Raw genomic sequence first — 25,183 nt, 5'->3', positions numbered from 1 at the left:
CCCCGACAAGTGGTAATGAGCTCGTTGGCTGAACTGATTTTAATCAATCATGGTTAAACACAACCAAGACAAGACACAAAACTTTGATCTAATTCAACGACAAACAGAAACAAACTCATAACACCCCTATTTGGTAAGATTGGAGTTTAAACATAATTAAGTATGTTTATAATTATCATCATTTTAGTAGTTCTATAAAACAAATCACAGTATTTCAGTAAAAAAACATCATCCTTTACTCAAACTTAGTTCAGAGATATAAGGCGGGACTAGACGGCGCTCTCTTGGCAGTACAGAGACGCGCGCACGCCACGTGCGGTCATTAAGGTTCATTATTCATTAACTTCATTATCATTATTCATTAATTTCATTATAATATCATAATCCGTTAATTCAAGACTTCATACGCGATGGCACTTTTCGTAGTAATCGTCCTTTTGAGCGTCAGCCAAACGTTTGGCGCCAATTTTTTTGGTAAGTTTTCTGTTTTAGGTTTTTATTTAATTATTCCGATTTCTAAGGTACGTAGACTCTTATCGTGTAAACGCTGAAAAAAATAAGCGTCTACCTATCGGTATGTATGGGTTCACGAATTTTTCATAAATGTATGGCGTCGGCAATGCCGATTAAGTGGACGCACTTGTGGGAATTTCTGTATAAAGAATACTGAGAGCGATGCGTCCGTTACGTACGATGCTGAAAGGTGGACCTTTACAGGTCAGGCTAAATTAGTTTTTTTCTTTGGCAATTCCAACTTTTGATAATTTTTTGCAAAAATTCCCGATGACTCGGTAGGTTACTTAAAAAAAACCCACAGTATAATTCGTTACGCTAAACTTAACACAAAAATCTTACAGACATAAGGTTTAGCACCTTGGAAAGTAGGTATAAGTTTACCAAACATTGTCTGAATCTTGCTAGAATAAGTGGTCTACCAACCCGCACTGGACCATCAACCCGCACTGCTCCACCAACCCGCACTAGGCCAGCGTGGTGGACTAGGCCTGAAACTCCTCCTTCATTGGAAGGAGACCCGTGCCCCAGCAGTGGGGACTGGGTTGTGGCAGTGAAATGACTATTAGTACTCTACCTTTAGTCTCGCCACCCTCCTACCTATCTTTAGGTTGAAAATGAACACCTTTGTCTAATTATGCATGTTTTCGTAAAATCCCAAGTTTTTTTTTGCAATAATTCGAATAATATCAAACCATGATACCTACAACCTACATAGAAACAGTCGTATTTTTCATGTCACTTATTACTACCATTCATCTATTTTCTGACTGTAGGTACTTAACTTACTCGTGTTGTAATAATCATTAACAAATTTCTTAAAATACAAAAAGCCGTTATATGCTATCCTGCATGCTATTTTCGGTTATATCTATAGTTCTATCTTTGTCTTATATTCAGTACTTCTTAATGGTAATTCTAAATAAGTTGGTTAAAATTTCCATAGTGATGGCCCATTAGTTCAGAACTGAAAATAAATGTGAATTACCGATACTTGTCTAAAAATAAACATTGTAATACGAAACGGGGTTACTGATCTCTGAACAAATTTATAGTTCAAGGATTTTTTTGGTTTATATTAAAATTAAAATAAATCACCAACAAAGATTTTCAGCAAAAATCGATCCCTGTTTGGTAATTTTAGAACTTACCAATAAGCATATCCTAATATTAGCTAAACTAACTTTAATAACATAATTATAAGAGATAAGGGTAACTGGTAGGTAGGTAGGTAGGTACTTAAATTAATTTAATTAATTATTCGAAAAAAAACACGCTTAATAAATAATCGGAAGTAATTTATGAAACTTCAGGATCTTTAGAATTTAGCCATTGAGAACGCATGGTCCAAATCCGCGTTGTTCTATGGGATTTACATTTAAATGTATTGATCAAAAGCGTAGCTGATGATTTCAGATTGCCGTCGAACGATCTGCAGCACATGCAACGATGTTTGTTCGACATTGTGATTGTTCTTTAAAAACTTCATTTAAACGTTTTGTTTAACAGCATTTTTAACCACAATACATATGTTAATCTTCGTCAATATCAGCCTATCGCAGTTGCAAGTTGCGTCGTGTAGTAATTCATCAATGAGTCAATAATAATAAAACGTCTTTCCTCGGCGTCTGCGAGTCAGTCATGTCTCGCGTGGCGCGCCAGGTATCGGTCATCGCGGCTCTCGCGTTCACATCACTAGTTCACGCAGGTTCGTACTTTAAAAATAAAACGTTCGAAATTTGAATTTAAAAAATAAAAAGTTGTTCTATTTAGGTAGGTATGTGTGATTATGAGAAAAATTGTTGGGGCTAGTGGTGTCCTTCACAGAAAGTCTGGCCGGTTGCAAATATTTTAGAGAAAGAAAATAGACGTGTTTTGAAAAAAGAAAATTATAGATAAACTATGTTTTCAATAAGTTTTAGGCCCTGTTTCACAATGTCTGGTTAGTGGCTACCTGTGGAATAAAATAAAATACATGCTGTCACTGTCAAAAAAATAATAACAGAGAGTGACAGCACGTATTTTATCTCACAGGTAGCCAAACATTGTGAAACAGGGCGTTAATGTGGTTTAAATTTATTTAAAATGTGTATTTAACGCAAGAGATCGCATTTATTGCATTGTATTTGCAGAGTCATTTACTCACCAGCTTCGCTTCCTAATGTAAACTATGCACCCGAGCCTTTGATCAAAAAATTATCGTGAAAAAGAAACAAAATAATCAAATTATTTCATTTTTTCTATAATTTTTATTATCAGTGCACACTGATGCTAAATTCCAAATGAAATAATTATGTCTATAGTCATACAATATTGTTATGGTTTTAAGCCGACTAAAAATATTACTTATTAAATAATAATGGAAATTACACTGGATCACTAAGTATAATTGCAACATCAAATAACTTTAATTCATTAAAAAAACTGATAAGATTTGTAATACGACCTGTGAAGATAAAAAGTTTTGAAAGATCTGAAAACACAGAAGATAACCTTTTAATTAACATGGCCATCCTTATCTCAAGGAGATAGATAGTTTAGTGTAACAATAATTGTTACAATATAATATACTAAAGATAATCGTTATCTTTATTAAGTTAATAAATTCTGTTTTAATCTCAAATAGGTACTAAATTGATAGATTCTGAACGGTTCATCAACAGTCGATTGTCCCACCAATAGAACGATACGTCAGTTAATCGCGGGACAATCAACTGTTGATGAACAGTTCAATTCTGTCAATTAAGTACCTATCTCAGTTTAAAAACAGACTTAAGTGCCAATTTCATCAATAAATTAAACGTCATCTCCATATAAAATTCATGACAGATGTGTCAAAAGTTAACCACTACTCCCTGGTTATGCTCTAACCGAGAATGGAGAAATTGGCTCTTAAGAAGGTAGGTATTATAATTACAGTATTGGTACTTTGCAAAGCGTTACGTCTCTATGACGAATTATCTAGTGGAGCATAAAACCAAAAGTTTCGTGACAAAGGTATTAGTCGAATATAACGGTAAGTTCCAAATCCACGGTTTACCAAAAAACGTGGATAGGTACAAAATTTACTGCACGAAAAATTAAATCAGTATACAAAGTCAGCCTTATGGCTTAAATAGTAATATCTAACAGATAACCTTTTTATGCAACGAACACCTATTTCTTGACTACGGCCTAGTACTCGTATACAAACTAGTCCTACTGATTGATATTATCAATGTATTATTTGAGTATACTTACTATGTTTTGGTTACTGAACCTAAATGGAAGGGTACTGACTCCTGAAATATATTTTTCAGTTCTTCAAGATTCAGTGCTCACTTAAAACACTGTAACCTTATTTTGGTAAATGTATAAACACTTTAAATGTGACAGTTTGTAATGTAATGTTGGATAGATTTGTTCCTCTTTCACGGAAAAACGGCTAGAACTTTTTTATTCATATTTGGCATGTAGTAATGCTGTGTGTGGATTAACTCGTTTGTTTTTATGAACATTTCACGAGAAAACCCTTATTTGGGGTAGCTAAGCTCGAAATAAAATCTATATTTTATAATGAATATTCCTAGCTGTACTTTTTAATACCAGCAATGAAGTATAAATTGTGTTCATGAAACGTCTGTATGTGTGTGTAACTGAGTAAATAAAAATACTACTTAATATTAAAACAGCTGCAATAAAAGCGGTTTCAGAAAAATATTTAAATAGATAGCTGTAGATTACAAACAACATGAACAGCAAATAAATAATACGTAGCAGAAGATATAAATATTTTTTTCTTGTACATCCTTTGGGTTGACTGGTAGAAATTGCTTGTAGCATTAAGTCCATCCTTTGTACACTTATTCTTATATTATATATAATTATAATAAAGGATTAAATAACAATATGAGTACCACTAGTGAAATAGCATAGATTAACCAGAACGTTTTACTGAAATTCTGAAAGAAATGACAGTCTGACAATTAAATACCCGTCTAATATTATTAGTAAATCAAAGAAAAATTAATAAGAACTAGATGGAGTGTCAGTATAAAAGAAACGTCTCTGTAAATATCACCCTACGTCTACCTCTGAGCTTTTATTTTTTACTAGCTGTTCCCGCGCGCTTCGCTACGCCTTAAAAAGTTTTCCCGTGGGAATTCCGGGATAAAAAGTAGCCTATGTTCTTTCCCAGGGTCTAGACCGTATGTATACCAAATTTCATTCAAATCCGTTTAGTAGTTTTGGCGTGAAAGAGTAACAGACAGACAGACAGACAGACACAGTTACTTTCGCATTTATAATATTAGTTAGGATTAGGATTAGTTTGGTTAGAAGTTTTGTTACTTTTTTCATTGGTTCTCAGATTTAACTTAAAACGGTTTGACAGCAATCTATTTAGCGGACAGTTTTTTGGTTTGATTTTGTATTTTGCACTCCATCTTGTTCATGTATTGTCAATCTAAAGTAGTCAATAGAATTTCATAGACCGCATCTTCTTTTATAAATAAAAGTATATCATTGTTTGTTATTTATCTCCTGAATAGTTTCAATTATCAATAAATTTCCGCTCCACTGATGTTCCATCTATTAAACATCATGAAAATCTCAATGTTTTCAAGGGCTTCTTCTTTCATTCATCTTTATTATAATGGTTTATTTTCAAGAATATTGTGTTTTTGTAAAAGTTGGTAATTGTTTCCCATAATAGGACTATTACTAGTTTTTGCAAGTCTATACATAGAACACGATAATTGAGATTCATTTGTTCATCAATTTAATAGTAAAAAGTATCTTAAGAAATTGAAAATAATATCATGAATGAGTAAATTAAGTATTTACTTATACAAAAATGTTACTATACTAATATGGTTTATTACCTAATTGCAGCAGCTACCTAAAAGTTTATTTTGGTACCACCTTAACTTTATAGTCATGAAAAATGACGACCGAATGGCGTAGTGGTTACTGAGCCGATGGTCCCGGGTTCGGTTCCCGGCTGGGGCAGATATTTGTTTAAACACAGATATTTGTTCTCGGGTCTTGGATGTGCCCGTAAAATGGCAAAAGGCCCGCCCCCTATTACATTGGGACTATTAACATGAACACTCTGGCGAAAAGTGGATGCAGCAATGCACCTCTGCCTACCCCGCAAGGGAGTACATTAGTACAAGGCGTGAGTGTGTGTGTGTGTGTGTGTGTGTGTGTATTGGTCATCTCCTTTTCAAGACCGTAGATCTACAAAAAATCTCTTGCCCTATTACTCTTGTATGATTTTTTACATCTAGAATCAAATATTATATAAAGATTGTACCTATAACCTAGGTCTGCGATCCTACGACCTTCGGTCATTGTAAGATTTTATTAGGCAACAATGAGCGCCCGGCCCATTCATACACCGACGCCGACGTCTTGATAGCATTGTACACGGATAATTTTGCACAAGTGACATATTTTGTTCTATCTCTCAAACAAAACGTATACCTATTACAAAAATAATAATAATTACGTATTATCTAGAATTTGTGTACGTTATTTCTTTATAATACTGGCTAGTTAAAGTATACATTTTCAATACTTTCTTTTTTTAAGTCTGTTCTCTGTTCAATAAAATGCAGCAAAAGCTCCAAAATACGCTGGTTTCCTTAAAGGAATCTGGTGAACAATTCAGAAGCAATGTTTCCGATTGTATAAACTCCGAAAGCGATATTTACCATGGTATTTTGTACAAGAGCTCATTATGTCCGCTAGGTATTTTTTTTCGGCAGCAACGCTATTCTAAACTGCTTCTATAATATAGACCTCAAAACCAATGAAGGAAGGGTTCTAGGCCTAGTGCGTCTGTATAATTACTGAAAAGTCATTTCTCCGATGCATAGTTTTGAAACGCATTAATTGTATTTTTATTGTCAAATTCACAGAAGATGTGGCCACACCGAAGCCCAAGAAGGTGCTCGACACCATCATGAACCCAGCCTACATCCCGGGGGAAGAAAAACACGCGTCATACTGGCGGAGCAGCGCCGCTGCCACCATCCAAGACAAACTTAACCAAAAGATCAATACTAATAGGGCCAAGAATGGCATATTCTTCATTGGAGACGGCATGTCTCTGGCTACCATCATGGCCGCCAGGACGTTCGCGGGGCAGCTGGAGAGGGAGGTGGGGGAGGATAATACCCTGTCTTTCGAGAAGTTTCCTGTCAGCGGGCTGGCTCGGGTGAGTTTTATACCATCTGGCCTTATTAGTCATAGAACAATGCGGACCAAGTGCGTGTATTGAGTATACACTCAATGTTATTAGTAAGTATATCTGATACACCCGAGTTCGCGTTGTTCTATGATCTGATGGGATAGGATTAATCCGATCACTAAGTATATTCAGTTAATAGTTGGTATTGGTAGACTTACGTGTTTTTGTTTTATGTCAATGCCAATGTCAATAATACGAGTATGCAAGTCCCTAAATAAAACAGATTAAAAGTAGATTAAAGAATTCAATTAAATAAAAAAACTAAGTTATTTCCCCAATTTAATGGACCATAAAATTAATTATTAGGTATACAATGCCAAATCATGATACTCAACTTTTATGAATCTGGTTGAATATATATAAGTACCTAATTCTTAAACTTAGGTGAATACGTGTTAAAAATGAACTGACTAAATCATGTCATAATTTGAATATTTAAGCAATTAGTTTAAAAAACCGTGAAATTAATATCAGTATGAATTCACACCAATATAAATTATCCTAGTTACTCACAGATTTTCATTTTGTTTTGTTCTTTAATAACCTACTAACTTAAACCTTTTCCTAATTAAAAGCAAATTAATACTTCACGCATACTATGATTGCAATTAATACCACATCCAATAAATACCTACCACATCAATATATTTGTATACCTATACTACCAAAGACAACTGCTTGAAAATTACATAACCCCTGTTTGGTTTATCACGTATAAACTCCGGAAAGTGTAAAGCCATCTAATTAAGTGACAAACACAATTTCTTAGCCTTGGCAATGGACACAGCCAACGATTAGTTACAATAGCCATCGAGCACCTTCCTTCCTACCATTGTGTATCATTCGCTTGTACGGACAGCTTCATTATAGAGACATTAGGAGGTCACTATTGCTTGAGAAAAAGTAACCCCCGAATTCTTATTACGAACTACGAAGTTTAAAAGAGGCTTGCAAGCGACATCGTGATGCACTTACACGTCTTTATTAGCACAAAGAAGAAAAGTGATATAAATACTGAAAAATAAAATAGTACAGAGTTCGACTTCTTGTGTTACAGAAAGTTAAAATTGCTATGCAAACGCGGTTCTATCTCGTTGCACTAAACGGTGTACCGATTGCATGGCAGCTCTTTTTACAAATTAAAGATAGCTTCCCCATGAATTCGATTCGCGAAGTAAGGACACAGTCTCCAGTGTGGAGATATCTCCAAATTAACATTTTTATCGGGAGAAATTTGAAAAAGGTTCGAAGAATTTTGCGAGATTATTCTGGCGATCTTGCATCTATGCTAACTTGCTAACTAATATTATAAATGCGAAAGTAACTGTGTCTGTCTGTCTGTCTGTCTGTCAGTTTGTTACTCTTTCACGCCAAAAATACTAAACGGATTTGAATGAAATTTGGTATACATAGGGTCTAGACCCTGAGAAAGAACATAGGCTACTTTTTATCCCGGAATTCCTACGGGAAAACTTTTTGAGGCGAAGTGAAGCTCGCGGGAACAGCTAGTACAAAATATATGAAAAAGTGTGTCAAGTCACGGTCGGTGGCCCCCATTGGCTATGGTTGGGGGTTCGTTTGCGCTGAGCCTAGACTCAGGCTAAACGCTGTTAAGAGACTGATAAACCTCTTATAAATAGGTATGTTAGTAATTCATCATCACCAATTAATATAGCTGACTGTACCGTGTTATCCTAGTCGCATTCAGCTTAAACATAGTGATAACAATAAAAGTGACTCGTGTCACGAAAACCTGCTCTTATCATAGTTGTAATGCATGCACAAATGCAAAGTTACAGTTTTAATTAAAGATTGAGGTAGGAATAATTTCCTGTTTATCTAAATTTTTTTGAACTTCCAACATCCTGTTCATAAAGATAAAAGCGTATGCAAACGCTAACTTTGCAATAGAATGAAGCGCCAATACCAAAAAGTATTTAGGTCAACAGTTTATTCTTTGTAATTTGTAACACTGATGTAGTACCGTCTTTTTTTATTCATTAATGTAGAGATACCACTTGACAAAGCCCATGGCAAAGCTTGTATTTTCAGAATCGATTATACCTACAATGGGTGTTGCAAAATGGCCAGCAGTATGCCTGAATCAGCCCCTTTCGGCTCACTATACCAATTTTGTAACATACCCTGTATACATTGGCATAAACATACACACACTCCAAGTTCCATTTTATAACACGTTTAATTTTCGGAGTGGTTTAAAAAAAAAACAAAGAGCACGTCTCGCAACGTGCTACCCACGTTTTCCTTAATCGTGACACAATCATAGTGCAAATTAGTACCTCTATTGCATTCACTTTAAAGACCACAATCGCACGGTGCTCGGTGGAGCGGGCAAATTGTTAGTTTCATGTTTCCTTCATGTGATCTGTATTTTGGCTGTGATATTAGCAATTATTTCGCGAATGTCGGAAATGATTTTTACAATAACGGCAAGGATTTTACGTAATGACTTTTTTTACATTACTTCGCCTTTGGAAGTCACCTGGGAGTAACCCCCGAATTCATAGAATGCACTGTCAGTTTATCGACTCTTTGTGCTTGATTTGTTACACAGAAGGTCAAAATTCGATAAAAATGAATCATGATGAAGCTTGCAAACCACTTGTAAACTGACAGTTCGTTCTTGGTATTGAGGTTATTAGGTAGGTATATCTAAAGAAAGCCTCCGCTCGTCCTTGTAAAATACAGAAATAGAGGGATGAAGACATGATTACAAACAATTAATTCCATAATTATGTCTTCTAGAACAACCTGATTTGTTTAATTACTTACAGGCTGCTTACTTTAGGTAGCTACAATTTTCAAAAATAATTAATTTTTATGTTTTCTTAACAACTACAATATCACCAATGTCAACCATGACAAAACGAATCGGATACACTTGTACGGCTTTTAGCAAATAAATTAAACAACACTGAAAATTACGAACATATTTTTCTTCTTAAATTAAACCATACAATGTTCATAATATCTACTGAAAAACAAATCTTTACAAATTAACAGCCATGCCCAGAATAAAGAATTGTTATGCAGATAGATAACTTGTAGGTATTGGGTTCATAATTATCATGTAAAGATGTTGTGGTTAATGTTCAGACAATGAGTTGTTCCAAAGTACAATGACACTAGCCGAAAACATAGGACGTCATCCTTCCCATATTTTTACTGACCGTCTCAAAAGGAACCTCCCCGATTGACGTATCAACTGTAACTTTTACATCTAGTACCATAGTACTACATGTATCATAGTACCGGATGTACAAGTACAGTAGTACTCGTTATTCTATGCTAGTACTTACAGGCTTTACAGTTTGTCGAAAACTGCAAAAGATTACGTTTACTCGCATACAAATGGCGCCTCTAGCGGAAACTATCATGAAAATTTTGACGGGTAATGTATGCAGATGACAGAAGACTACCAACTTTTTTCGTTTACGTAAATTGCAAACCCGTACTAGAGGCCATATGGGCTCTCAATGTCTGGGACTGATGATAATCTGACTGTCTAGTGTCTATGCTTTCACCACTTTGACCAACCCTGGACCGTCTCGTACGAGTTGTTTGTGACCGGCACGCTAAGAAGAAGTACCTGATTATACTTCTAGTCATCATCACCATCATCACCTCATCCATATATAGGATTTCCACTGCTGAACATAGGCCTCCCCTAATGATTTCCACCTTTTCCAATCTGATTTATACTTTTACTGACCCTCATCTTCCACTTCCTCCCCAGACGTAGGCCTCCCCTAATGATTTCCACATTTTACAATTTACTGACCATCACTCTTCCTCCCCAGACGTACTGCCTCGACGCGCAAGTCCCGGACTCGGCGTGCACAGCCACCTCCTACCTCACCGGAGTGAAGACCAAGTACGGGACCATCGGGCTGGACGGGAACGTGACTCGCGGCGCCTGCAGCTCGCAGCTGCACCAGGGCAACCTCGTGTCTTCGATCGGACAGTGGGCCTTGGACGCGGGACTTGATGCTGGTAAGTCTATCCCTTCAACTGATGACAAGCATTTTGGCGGATTGTAGATAACTGCCCCGGCCCTTCGAGAATTTTGTGAGCTTAGGTTTTAAAGTTATGCGGTACTTAAAAGGAACCTGTCTAAATGACGTATCATCTGTAGTATGATATAAAGTCCGGCACACTCTGGGCAGTCAGCGACTGGCCAAATATCAGACTGAGTAATTCTTTCACCATGCTGACAAACGCTAGCCCATATTTTGCGTTTGTTACCGATACTCTAAGAACAAGAAAAGTATTAGTCTGACTTTCTTCGTTTTTGAGGCACATAAATGTCCAGCAAGCAGTGTGGACAATAATAAAATTATGGTAATGAAATATCTAATTTCGTCATTGAACTTGATAAAACTGATCATGACCTACCTGCTGATAAGATCTAGCCTTTATTCAATAATAATTGTGCTTCACACTAGGTTCGCCATAAATAGATAAGTTAGCAATTAGTATTCTAATTTCATCAATGAAGATATAACGAGTTTTCTTCCTTTAACCAACAATACATATATTATTAGTTTTCCTCTAATTCAATCACCGGAAATCGTAAATTATACATTGTTTTAATAAAGTGTTGCTGCAAATACCTATTACTTACTTCATATTTTAATGCAACATAATATTATAATACTACACTTTTGTAATTAGAACATTAGGCCCTCTAAGATGTCATCATAGATTACCTAAATGAAAAGAGGAAGATATGCAGATATAGGCTTTAAGTGCAAATCTATAAAGTCATATGATCATCCTCAATAGCCAGGATTAATATCTAACCTCTTCTCTCATCCACTTCCAGGTCTAGTGACAACCACGCGAGTGACGCACGCGTCCCCAGCCGGCATGTACGCTCACTCCTCCGAGAGGAACTGGGAGGCGGACTCCGACGTGCCCCAGGAGTGCCTGGACCTCGGCTGCAAGGATATTGCGTACCAGCTTGTGAAGGAGAAGCCTGGGAACATGTATAAGGTAAGGTCTTGTTGGGGTGAAGACATGGTCATGATTCTAATCGGAAAGCGGATAACTGTACAAATAACATCTCTCCATCTTCACCATTGGATTCGGTGCGAAAAGCTGTAAATCGCATCCAGTGGCTTGCTTTGAGAGAGGCCTACGTCCGTGAACTGCAATAGACTGATGATATGTATAATGATACTACGAGTACCTATGTGAAGTGCCAGTTTGTGGAAAGCAATGATTTCAAAAGATCAATTTTTCAATACGCCCTTCAGCAAGCATACAAGCAAAATAACTGCCATCTGTCATAATTTGTTGGAACTATGTCAGAGCCGAGGTACTTATCCTGACGACGCAACCTTGTACGTGCGTTCATATTTTACCGTCACCGGACAGTAGGTACATAATAATATGAGTGAGTTGCATGCGGACGTCCGTACAAGGTTACATCGTGCGGTCATTGTAGAATTTGGTAGTAAAATAATTATCGCTTTAAAATGTGTTTATTTATTAATTAAGGATGATACGATATTCCATATTCCTTTTTGACCTTCGTATCATAGTTTTTGTAGCCTTTCACAACAAAAATAGGCATATTTATCACAAGAAACAAAGACTATCTCTCCGTCACAGACAACTGTCGACTGAGGAACGTTGGCCCTAAAATGTCTATTTAAGGGCCAACGCGCGGGTGCCATTTTCTTGAGTGGTTTGGCCTGTCCTTATGCAGTAATATATATGTCAATGGTGGAAAGTCATTAAATATATATTATAAGGCTCGCAAAGATCCGTTATTTGCGCTGAACCCCAAACAAGAGGTTAAGAGAGAGATCATTAGGAATACATTTTCAGACCTTGCAGATTAAGCAGTAACATTTATTTGTAACACGTGGAATAATCTCTTACTTTATATTTTACGACCTATTGTTTATGATCACGACTACTAAACCATTAAATTATAGAGACGTGTTAAAGTGTTAACTCACAGATAACACAAAACATTTCTCTAACTAAACACTTCCTTACAATGTTAACACAAAGCCGAACATAGGTCTATAAGATAAGCCGATCATGTATTTTAGCAGGAGTCTAGGTTAAAATTATTTTTAGCTAGGCTAACCACGAGTCTATCTCGTTGCATGAAACCTACCAATAGCATGACAGCTATCGTTAGTTTTTTCAGAAACTATAGTAACCCTCCAGTACCAATAGGTATTAGATATATTTAATGTTTTAGACATTATTAAAAACTAGTGCCCATGAATTTATTCATGTCAATTATACAACTTGCCATTAATATATGCCCATTGTGCAGCATGTAGAAGTAATTAAATTAAGTATGTATGTTTATGAAAAGGTCCTTTAAAACATCGTTTCTAAGGAAAACATTACACATAAGTAGGTATTTAATTATAGGGATAATTTTCCTACAATACTTACAAACATGTTTTTCGGAAGACTATATTTATTAGCAACCTATCACTAGCATTGCTCACTAGACCAAGATCTATTGTTTGTCATCGACACGCTAAGAAGAAGATTAGTCATGGTCAAATCGGCTTAGGTCAATTATTTTTCTTCAAATAAGCTGTCTCTTCCACGCAGTACCCGCCATCGCGGTATTTCAAGCAACATACCTACAGTCCTACATACATACCTTCTTTGGTTGAGTGTTTTTAAATGAAATTTGAGCTGCTTCATTTGTTCCCTCTAATTATTAGCTATTAGAGTCTAATAGGATGTTGCACAAACACTGGTTCTGCACTGCTCACCTGTTCCAGAAACATCTTGACCTAATCCCTTACCTCCTTTGTTTCTTCCAGGTGATAATGGGTGGTGGAAGACGCGAGTTCACTCCGAACATCACCAACGCTCAGTTCAAGAGTGGGGGCAAGAGGCTAGACAACCTAGACCTGACTGAAGCCTGGCACGCTGACAAAATGGAGAAGAACGCCACCCATCAGTATGTCACTGACAGGAATGAGCTGATGAAGGTAAGCTTCTTCATTATTTTTTAATTCTTCATTGCACAAATATAAATAAGTGTGGAAAGGGTAGACTTAATTATATGAGCATTTCTTTACTCTTAATATCTTGGTTAAGTAATAGTGTTGTTTTGGTTTGAGTAGTTAAATCGGAGATACATTCTTTGTAAGCTTTTCATGGGAAATAGCCTGGATTAAATATTAGTAAGTATATAAGGCTGACTCTGGATTAACATTGTTGACGACGAATGCTGAAAACAATACGCACCGCGGTAAACAATGCCAAAAGCGGCCATGTTTATGCTGCGCTAAACAGATAGCGCTTGCGTGACCAATTCCGCCTGGGTCTTATTTTTTGTGAAAATTTGATTGTTTTATTTACCTTTTTTCTGTTTAAAATCATGATGATTACGCTTATTTTGTTCATGTACATAAGTTATTAACTAGTTTTAAGTTCAATAAAGAGATATAGATGATTGTGCAATGTTAGAAATTACTAAGTAAAATGTAAGGAAAATTGTTATAACTTTTTAGTTTATGTACCTAGAGTAGGTGTGTTTTATTTCCCTGCTAGATTATTTAGTAATTAAGTTGATTAAAACGTTAAAATGTACATAGGTTAAGTCTTTATAATAAATAAATGCGTTTGAAACAGTAAAGGGAAGCAAAAGAGGGCAATAAAAAATGCGTAAAAAGCAAGGTTCGTCTGTGCGGCATAGCTTCGAGGTAGCTAAGCAACCATTTCGCTAGGTTGAAATCGTACTACGCCAGCCGAACAGAGGAACAATAAGAAGACTAGAAGAAGCCTGAAAACACTTCTGCCTCCCTTTCTGCTCACTTTTCAAGAAAGAAACTGGAGTTTTACTTCTGCCCCGGTCACCTACCTAAGCCTAGGTATTCAACAACCTTAAGAAGCAAGTTCAAGTGGATTACGGCCATCGGTTATCTTCGTTTTGCAACTGTAAGCAATCCGCTACAGTTCATGGTCCTTCGAGTGCCGGATTCTGCAACCAAGAAGCTTCATCGAAGAGGAGGAGACCAGCAGCTGAAGAGGAGGAGAATCAAGCCTATAAGCGATTACTGGGTGTAATACGCTGTGAAGAGGACGATTCGAAGCCTGCGCTGATGCGATTACGTTGCCACTCTATCGGCTCGTATATTGCTAAGCGTCCCACAGAAGAGGCGGAGTGTTCGAGAAACTACGCGCTCAGCGCGGTTGCATTACGTAACACCTTGACGTTGCGTATTTGCAATTAACGCTTTTGAAGCGGTGCGGTCGATCTAAGTAGACTGCCTTCGCCTTGTACGTGAGAAGATCGCCGAGGGACATCAAGTGGAGCCCACATCAAGAAGAACGGCGACATGATGAACACACGAGCGAAGACCAGTCGGAACACGACCCCCACCGCTGAAGGGAGAGCCGTCGAAACTCGCGAGAGAGAAGGCACAACGAACAACTCGCCGGCAGAGTCAGCATCGACAGCAACAACCGACGCCACCAGATCCACGGAGGCCACCGGCACCACGGGCACGTCCGGCACCACGGGCACGTCCGGCACCACGGGCACGTCCGGTACCACGGGCACGTCCGGGGCAACGGGAACCTCAAGAACGTCAAGAAACTCAGCCAAGTCGACTGCCAAACTCGACGAGCCGGCCAGCAAGCAAAGTACCAGCAACAAGCCAATGGAGAGAGAGATGACTGCACCGACCCATCACGAGAAGAGGGCCGGGTCAGAGCACACTGTGGTACCTCGAAGAAGGCCAACGTCGCACGCCTCGACATCGAAGACAATAAGAAGAAGGAAGGAAATCGAACAGATGATCGAGATCAAGCGACAAGAAGCGAAGAAGGCGCAAGCTGAACAGGAGCTAGCCAAGATGAGGCTGGAGCTGATTCACCTGGAATCCGAGACAGATCTGAGCGACCTGGAGGAGGACAACGACGAGCCTCATGGCCAGGCCGGACGATCGAGCCATATTGACAAATGGGTCGAGGAATCAACAGCGAAGCGCTTCACTTCACTTCCAACATCACACGTGGAAGCTCACACATCGGCAAGACGACACGAGGGGGAGCGACTGGAGTACGGAAGATACTGTGAACAGGCACCCCACATGTCAGAACCGCCACGTCTCTACAACGGCAAACCTACGGCGCCGCACACACGCGCCACCCCATATGATGGACAAGTTCATCATCATCAGCCGCCGCCGATCGCACCCCGGTACATGAGTGAGCTGCATACATTCACCGGGGAGCCGAGCGACTGGATCGCATTCAGAGCGACATACAGAGATACAGAGATGTACTTCAGCGAGATTGAGAACATCGCAAGGCTCAGAAAAGCCATACAAGGAAAAGCTAAAGAAGCAGTACGTTCGATGTTATTCAACGATACAAATCCGAAGCTTATCATCGACACATTACAACGAAGATTCGGTCAACCACTACGACTGATAAGAAGCGAACTAGAAATCATCGAGAAAATGAAGCCGCTGTCTGACGACGCTCGCAACCTCGCTCACTTCGCCGGGGTCGTAGCCAACGTGGTGAACACCATCCAACTCACGAAGCGCACACACATGCTACACTCTGAAGACATATATGAGAAGATATTATCGAAGATGAGCATCATGATCAGATTCAAGTGGTTTGAATATAAAGCCGCAGAAGAAGCACGAGAATGGCCAGTATTACTCGCGCTCACGTCTTTCCTGAACCGGACCGCCGATCAATTCGAAGCCTGCGAGTTCGAGAGCCGACCATACATCAAGAAGGAGAGAGAACCACTGCGCAACCGTATGAAGAACAAAGTGCACATGACAAGAGCGGACAACTATGAAGAAGAAATAAGCGACAGCAGTGCCGAGTCCGAGAACGAGTCGATCATCGACGACGATGAAGAATACCACCAAGTTATGTTGACCTCTCGGAAGGACAATCAAGAGTGCCCAGCCTGCAGTGACAAACACGCTCTGAAATCATGCAAGAAGTTTATGAAGCTACCACTGGAAGAAAAATGGGAGGTTGCCAAGAAGGCATACGTGTGTTTTCGATGCCTGAGCTCCACACACCGGGGTTTCAACTGCCGCGCGAAACCATGTGGAAAAAACGGGTGCAGAGGATCACATCACAGGCTCCTCCACCGAGACAAGGAAGGCGAGAAGGAGTCGACCGAGCCTAAAGACACACAACCCACGAATACACCACAGCAAGCTAAAGACAAGCAGACGCACTCAGTGAACACCCTGTGCACCATGAAAGGATACCTCAAGATAGTGCCGCTGAAGTTATACGGCCCGAAGAATACTACTGAAGTCTACGCCCTGCTGGATGAAGGAGCCACCATCACACTCATAGAGGAAGAAGTGGCCGACTGCATCGGAGCCACCGGTCCAAAGGAAGGTCTATGCATAGAAGGCATCGGCGGACATCGAATGAACGAGCCCGACTCAAGGCGACTGAAACTGAAGATTCAAGGAAGATACGCACGAAACATTGAAAAAATGAATGCCTACACGATTTCGAAGCTGAGCATTTCGTCACAAATGGTGCCACACACACTAATAGAAGACTGTCCGCACCTGTCCGACATCGCCGACGTGATTACCTACGACAACGTGCGGCCGAGAATAGTGATTGGACAAGACAACTGGCATCTAATCATATCACAAGACGTGAAATCCGGAGACCGAAACAAACCTGTAGCCTCACTCACAAGACTAGGCTGGACATTACACGGTTGTGCAACATTCAGTACAAGACCAGTGTTAGCTGTGAACCACATACAAACAACTGGCGAAGACAAGATGGACGAGCTGATCAAACATCACTTCGGCATCGAGTCTCTAGGCGTAACTCCCAAAACGCCTTCAAATGACCCCGAGAAGAAAGCCAACGAGATACTGAAAACAACATGCCGACGACTAAAAGCCAGGCCAGAAGACAAGAGCTCTCCCAACATACCCACTACCGGTGAAGAAAAACCAAACTGCGCCCTGCACGTCATCAACACTGAAGAACAGCTCATCAAACCTGAAAAGTTTTCAAAATTCACGCGACTGCTACGAGCGACCGCCCGCGTGTTTCAAGCCGTCGACATATTCAAGAAACTAATTAAATCAAGAAAAAATCAAATTCAAGTAACTAAGAAAATTACACAAGATACCACTTGGCGTATCAAGAAGACTGCCAAAGCCATCCCGCGCAAAATTGTTCCTACTCAACAACGGAGCACAATAAATTACGTGATACTTACGCAAGAATACCTAAACGAAGCTGAAAAATACCTAATCCGCAAGATACAAGACGACTGCTTCAAGAGCGAAAAACATCACCTGAAAAATAACACTAAAATACCAAAAAGCTCAAAACTGAAAAACCTGACGCTCACGCTGAAAACTGAAGACGACATAATATACCTATCAACGAGAGTCGGCGCTGCTCCATACCTACCTCACGACTACAAGAACCCCGCCGTGCTCGATGGAAGCCACTACATCACGCTCCTACTCATCGAAGAGAAACACCGACAACTTCACCATGGCAACCATCAAACAGTCATGAACGAAATAAGACAACGATACTACGTGACGAAATTACGTAACTCCGTGAAGAAGATAACAAGAGAATGCCTAACGTGCAAAATACGCCGACAGAAACCACAGAGTGCTCCCCTGGGCGACCTACCTAAAGAAAGACTAAATAGGTATCAACGGCCCTTCACATGTAGCGCCGTGGACTACTTTGGCCCAATGACTGTGACAGTTGGAAGACGTCATGAAAAACGCTGGGGTGCATTATTCACATGCCTGACTACGCGTGCAATCCATCTAGAGTTGGCCAACTCACTCTCAACCGACTCTATGATACTGGCGCTGAGGCGAATGGCTGCCCGCAGATCGACCCCTGCAACAATATACAGCGACAACGGAACTAACTTTGTGGGTGCGAACAAAGAACTTCAAGAACAGCTGAAAAGTCTATCACAAACAGACTTAGTACGAGAAACTGAAAACTACGGAATCACGTGGAAATTCATCCCTCCCGGGGCCCCACACATGGGCGGAGCCTGGGAACGCCTCGTACGCTCCGTGAAGACAGCACTAGCAGCAACTCTGAATGAAAGATCGCCCAAAGAAGAGGTGCTCCACACACTACTCCTGGAAGTCGAACATGTGGTAAACTCAAGACCACTCACTGAAATAAGTCTAGACCCAGACGCAGAGGAAGCACTAACACCTAACCACTTTCTGATTGGAAAATCATGTGGTCTGCCGACACTGGGAACATTTCACAATAGTTCTCTTGTTGGTACTGCGACGTGGAAGACCTGCCAACTCCTAGCGGATCACTTCTGGGCACGATGGACGAAGGAGTACCTACCTACACTGCTGCCACGCCGCCACCCAGGCCGACCTTACACTAACCCAAAGGTCGGTGACATCGTACTAATCGTGGACTCTTCACTACCACGTGGTACGTGGCCTAGAGGCGAGATCGTCGCGACACACCCTGGACCAGACGGCACAGTAAGAATCGTCGACGTGAGAACCAAGCACGGCATCCTGCGAAGACCTGCAACGAGGCTGATCATCCTGACGACCACAGCACCACCCGATATGACTTCAGCATCCTGCCGCCAGAACCTGCAACCGGTTACTACGTAACGAGGGGGAGACTGTTGACGACGAATGCTGAAAACAATACGCACCGCGGTAAACAATGCCAAAAGCGGCCATGTTTATGCTGCGCTAAACAGATAGCGCTTGCGTGACCAATTCCGCCTGGGTCTTATTTTTTGTGAAAATTTGATTGTTTTATTTACCTTTTTTCTGTTTAAAATCATGATGATTACGCTTATTTTGTTCATGTACATAAGTTATTAACTAGTTTTAAGTTCAATAAAGAGATATAGATGATTGTGCAATGTTAGAAATTACTAAGTAAAATGTAAGGAAAATTGTTATAACTTTTTAGTTTATGTACCTAGAGTAGGTGTGTTTTATTTCCCTGCTAGATTATTTAGTAATTAAGTTGATTAAAACGTTAAAATGTACATAGGTTAAGTCTTTATAATAAATAAATGCGTTTGAAACAGTAAAGGGAAGCAAAAGAGGGCAATAAAAAATGCGTAAAAAGCAAGGTTCGTCTGTGCGGCATAGCTTCGAGGTAGCTAAGCAACCATTTCGCTAGGTTGAAATCGTACTACGCCAGCCGAACAGAGGAACAATAAGAAGACTAGAAGAAGCCTGAAAACACTTCTGCCTCCCTTTCTGCTCACTTTTCAAGAAAGAAACTGGAGTTTTACTTCTGCCCCGGTCACCTACCTAAGCCTAGGTATTCAACAACCTTAAGAAGCAAGTTCAAGTGGATTACGGCCATCGGTTATCTTCGTTTTGCAACTGTAAGCAATCCGCTACAAACATTATGCCTAGATAACCGGAATTCCCACACGAAGACCCTTAAACTCGAATCTAAGCTCGCGCTAAAGCTAATTAGAGACAAAAGAGCGTGGTAAAAATACCCCTAAAGCACCTTTAAAACAAAATTAACAAACTCCACCACCCCTGCAGGTGTTCAACGCGGAAGAGCTTCCGGAATACCTGCTGGGTCTTTTCAACGATGACCACATGGCGTACCACCTGCAGGCCAGAGACCAGCCCACTCTGGAGGAGATGGTGGAAGTTGCCATCAAGATGCTGAGCAGGAACCCTAAAGGATACTTCTTGTTTGTTGAAGGTAGGGTGGTATTTGTTTAGTTCGTAAGGCCTTTTAGAATGTTACAGTTGGTTTAGTGGTCATGGTCGAGGCGCCTATTAAGGAGTCCTGCAGAAATCAGTACCCGTATCACGAAAATTCGAGCTAACGTATAGAATCGAATGCGAGTGCGACAACTGTCAATTTTATAGGTAAAAAGTGTTCGAAAGTGCTGTCAAGTTGCCACTAGTCGCACTCGCATTCGATTCTATATTGTTCGTGATCGCCCTGCAGGTCTGACTTTTATTCGAAGTTATTGGGTGTTTCTGAATGAGAAGACTTTTGAAAATTGTAGGAAATCCCAGTATCAAATCGTAATAAAAAATAAGTAGTGAAAACTGATGATGATGACCCATCACCCCCCACAATCTATCAAACATTATACCTAGTACTTATTAAACAACCTAACCTTACATTTTCCAGGTGGCCGCATCGACCACGCGCACCACGACAGCCTGGCGCATCTCGCTTTAGACGAAACAGTTGAATACGCGAAAGCTGTCGAAAAAGCGAAGTGTTTGACCAGTCGGGAGGACACCCTCATTGTCGTGAGCTCTGACCACGCCCACACCATGACCGTAGCAGGATATCCCTCCAGAGGGAATGATATCCTCGGAACTGTGGACACGGCTCTGGGATCCGATGACATTCCGTACACGACCATCAGTTACGCTAACGGAAAGGGGCAGTCGGTTGGAGCTGACGGCAAGAGAATCGATGTCACGAAGAGCCAATCGTTTTTGACAAGTAAGTATACCTAACGTTCTTATACTATAGTGATACACCTACAAGGATTCAGCATATTTTTGTCTTGCGCGACTCTTAAGGTCGTAAAAGACATGCTCCCGAAAAAGAAACAAGATAATTTTACTGGTAAATTTTTTTTCTGGACAATTACATATCAACCTATTCCTTAAAAGGAAATTTGCAAAAAAATACCACGGTTTTTCCAGAAGGAAAGTCAGAACTTGCCATTGAACAAAACATGTTTGGTTTTTTAAATACTTAACCATTTTTATTGCAAATATGTAGATTAAGGTGCGTAATTTCCTCGTATGCATTTTATAGGTACCTGACTAGAAGTCAATGTCTTCTTGAATGTTAAACGTGACCTCAATACTCTTAGCCTTCTCAATGCAGCTTATCCGGTTTTTCTCATCCTTTGCTTTTTCCACAGGAAGCCTAGACTACGAGTACCCAGGTATGGTGCCCATGGATTCAGAGACGCATGGTGGTGAAGATGTGGCGGTCTACGCCCTAGGACCCTGGCAGCATCTGTTCACAGCCAGCTATGAACAGAATGTGGTACCGCATCTAATAGCCTATGCCATGTGCATAGGAAACGAGAAAGACGAGCACTGTAAACCGAAGAGTGGTGGATTTTGGTCCCCGAACAGTTCTAGTAATAAGGCCAGTAGTTTTAGTTTTATTTGTGTGGCTGTGATTGTTTCGTATCTGAGACGCTTATTATAGTTTTAGTTTAGGTTACCTGTGTTAAATTGTAAATATTATTAATAAATAAATCGAATTGCAGGTATTTTTCCGGCGGACTAAACTTTGTTGAAAAATCTGATGATTATTTGCTGGGCGTGTTGTCATACATAACTGTTGTGATAGCGGGTGCCTTTCCACCAAGGATGTGCTAAACTAAGGAACTTGTTTACAGTATCTTAGGTATGCTATGCTGCTGCCAGTTCGGTGTTCACATGTGCTAACCAAACTGGCAGTGTTATGCACCCCGCGCTATATTCTGATTATACCTACCAAATAGAATAGCAAGACAAGCGATAGATCGAGTGCTCGGCCTAGGATACTGTCTCATCACTCAGTGTGTAGGTGTCATCAGGGTATAAAATGTGGCACGCCGCATCCACAACCCCCAGCAAGCACGCATTATCAAAAATAATAGCACATTTTTTTAATGAGTTATCTCTTCCTAGAGATTGTTTTTACCAGTGCACAATCATGAGTTCATTAGTGGGATATTATTATTTGTAAATCAAATTTATCAATAGCAACCTTAGCACAACACACATTTTTGGTGGAAATGCACCCTATCTGATTAGTCGCACATTTTCCAAGGTTTGTAATTATACCATAAAAATGTGATTTGCAAATTGTGATAAGTACGTCTTAATTTGTTTGTAAGTATTACTATTCCTATTTAAATTAAGTGATAGAGTAAATTAAATCAATCTTGAATAGGTGCTGATTTACCAAGTATGCATTTATATTAAAACTATTTATTATTACTGCACCTTGTTGTTTATTTTATGTTCCTATATTATTAAAAATGAGGTTATCCGTCATAGTTGTCAAAATGCGCAAGCTGAAGTGGCAGTGGGCTGGTCATATCTGCCAAAGAACCGATAACCGTTAGGGTAGACGAGTTCTCGAGTGGAGATCACGAACCGGCAAACGCAGCGTGGGACACCCTCCTGTGCCCTCCTGCCCGCTGGACCGACGACCTTAGGAAAGTCGTCGGTAGTGGCTGGATGAGGAAAGCCGAGGCCCGAGTGTTGTGGCGTTCCTTGGGAGAGGTCTATGTCCAGCAGTGGATAATTAGGTAAGTATAGGCTGATGATGATGATGATATTATTTTCTATCTACCTTACTACTATGTTAGTACCATGTAACTACTACTTATGAAGGTCAAATCAATGGTCAAATTGTACTTCTTTTATAGTATGGTCTTTGCAACTGTGATAAGTTTCACGAGATGACGACCGGTTCTACCTTTTTTGGCATAAGATTTTTTTGCCTAATCTCGTATTGCATAGTAACGTTTGGTCAAAGTCTCGTTACGCCGAAAATCGTATGGCATAAATCTCGTTTAGTAAAAAGTTATTTCGCATAACATTGTTTAGCCTAATAATGGTATGGCCAAATCTTGAATAGCCTAATAATGCTATGGCATAGGTTTATACAAAGTAATAATATTCGTTTGGCTTTAACTTTGACGGAGCGTCTCCCTACATAGCGCAAACTGGTGCCTTGTATTGTTTCCGCTGTTTGGAAAACGCTCCGCTCCGCTTCGCTGCGCTCCGCTTTGGTTTTGATGAACATGTGCACCTAACACGCTCCTCCTCGCTTTGCTCGTCGTCGCACCTATTTTTTGGTTTCGATCTCATGGGGTTTGTAATAATTATATTGGTCCTTAACTTTCGATTTTTTGATCATACAATATCGTGATTTTCGGGATGTAGGAGAAAAATACCACAATTTGTACATTTACTACATACTTAATATATTATTTATTAAGATAACATTAGGATAAACAAGATTATACATAGGTATAGACGAAAATAAATTTGACCAAACGAAACTTAGGTGTTTAAAGATTGTGCCTAAAGAGTTTTAGACGAAACGAGCCTTATGCCACATAAGTCTTGGCAAAGTGATGGTTCGGCCAAAAAAGTTTAGACCATACGAGTTATGCGAAATGAGTTTTGGTCAATAAAGATTATGCCAGATGAGCGGAACCCAGGGCTACTAGTTAAATATTTAATAATCTCCCATTATTAAACAACGGCTTGTACCCGTTGCAATGTTAGCGTTGCATGACACTATCCTCTGAAATCCTCTCCCATTTGACAATCTGATTTTTTTCGGGCTTACATAATTATATTATAACATGCTTCACACGTTTCAGCTTTAAAAAAAAAAATTCCCTAGTAAAAAGTTACGTGACCAACAAAGTTTCTATGGTTTTTTTTTTTTTTTTCGCGAATTTTCAAATTCTGATTTCAGTTTCGGGCTTAGATATAACATGCTGCACATGTAGATTTCGGCTTAGTATACCCTTTTTGCAACACCCTGTATAGGTAAGTACTTACCTAATTATTATTCAGTATGATTTATTCGTTTGTAGTGTCTGCCTATGTGATTCCTATCGAATTACTGGTTTAATCACAATAACATAATTAATTATATAGGGTGTTGCAAAAAGGGTATTCTAAGCCGAAATCTACATGTGCAGCATGTTATATCTAAGCCCGAAACTGAAATCAGAATTTGAAAATTCGCGAAAAAAAAAAAAAAATCCATAGAAACTTTGTTGGTCACGTGACTTTTTACTAGGGAAAATTGTTTTTTTTCGCTAATTTCCAAATTCTGATTTCAGTTTCGGGATTAGATATAACATGCTGCACATGTAGGTTTCGGCTTAGTATACCAATTTTGCAACACCCTGTATATTATTACTCCTGTATATTATTACTTTCGTAAGTTTTTTTATGATTTTATCCTCATTTTGTTTTATCATCAATCTTTCGCGGTATAAAACTAAAGATACGAATTGTAGCTTTAACGCCATCTATCGGATGCGCTTCAAACTACGTAGTAGGTATTTACTGAAACTGACTACTTAGTTACATTTAAAAGCAGTACGTTGACTACGTAGGTATACTGTTTTCATGAATATTTCACAGATGGCATGGCATTGGCAGGGGTAGCTAACTCCTATCTACATATTATTATGTTCTTAACGGATATAAAGGCATGGTTTCTAATTCCTATCGATTCGGAGACGAATGGTGGTGATGGAAGATGCGTCGGTCTGAGCTCTAGGACCGTGGCATCATCAATAGCAACTAGCAAGTCATGGTGCTCCTCGGGAGAGTCGAAACGAAATGCCCCCAATTTATTAAAAGATTTAAGTAGGTATTTAATTTAAAATTTCAA

General features: G+C 39.6%; 1 protein-coding gene across 3 annotated transcripts; it reads left to right on the top strand.

Moving 5' to 3' along the window:
- Window positions 1-300: 300 nt before the first annotated feature.
- On the top strand, window positions 301-22,755 carry LOC119693026 (membrane-bound alkaline phosphatase). 3 transcript variants are annotated; one of them, XM_038115065.2, is made up of 9 exons: window positions 2,068-2,221; window positions 6,417-6,715; window positions 10,570-10,762; window positions 11,595-11,764; window positions 13,576-13,746; window positions 20,317-20,482; window positions 20,924-21,247; window positions 21,678-21,910; window positions 22,035-22,755. In XM_038115065.2, exons 1-9 carry the CDS (start codon window positions 2,155-2,157, stop codon window positions 22,062-22,064), a joined length of 1,653 nt encoding a protein of 550 aa, XP_037970993.2. In that variant the 5' UTR covers window positions 2,068-2,154; the 3' UTR covers window positions 22,065-22,755. The 3 variants fall into 3 exon arrangements, with proteins under 3 accessions (XP_037970992.2, XP_037970993.2, XP_037970991.2); XM_038115064.2 differs by lacking the exon at window positions 2,068-2,221 and adding an exon at window positions 301-474 and having other exon boundaries at window positions 21,678-22,755; XM_038115063.2 differs by having other exon boundaries at window positions 21,678-22,755.
- The last annotated feature ends 2,428 nt before the right edge of the window (window positions 22,756-25,183 follow it).

The sequence above is a fragment of the Plutella xylostella genome, chromosome 8, assembly GCF_932276165.1.
Source record: "Plutella xylostella chromosome 8, ilPluXylo3.1, whole genome shotgun sequence".
In the NCBI taxonomy this organism is placed as follows: Eukaryota; Metazoa; Arthropoda; class Insecta; order Lepidoptera; family Plutellidae; genus Plutella; species Plutella xylostella.
Note: the sequence above shows the minus strand (reverse complement) of the source record. Positions and strands in the feature narration are given on the sequence as shown.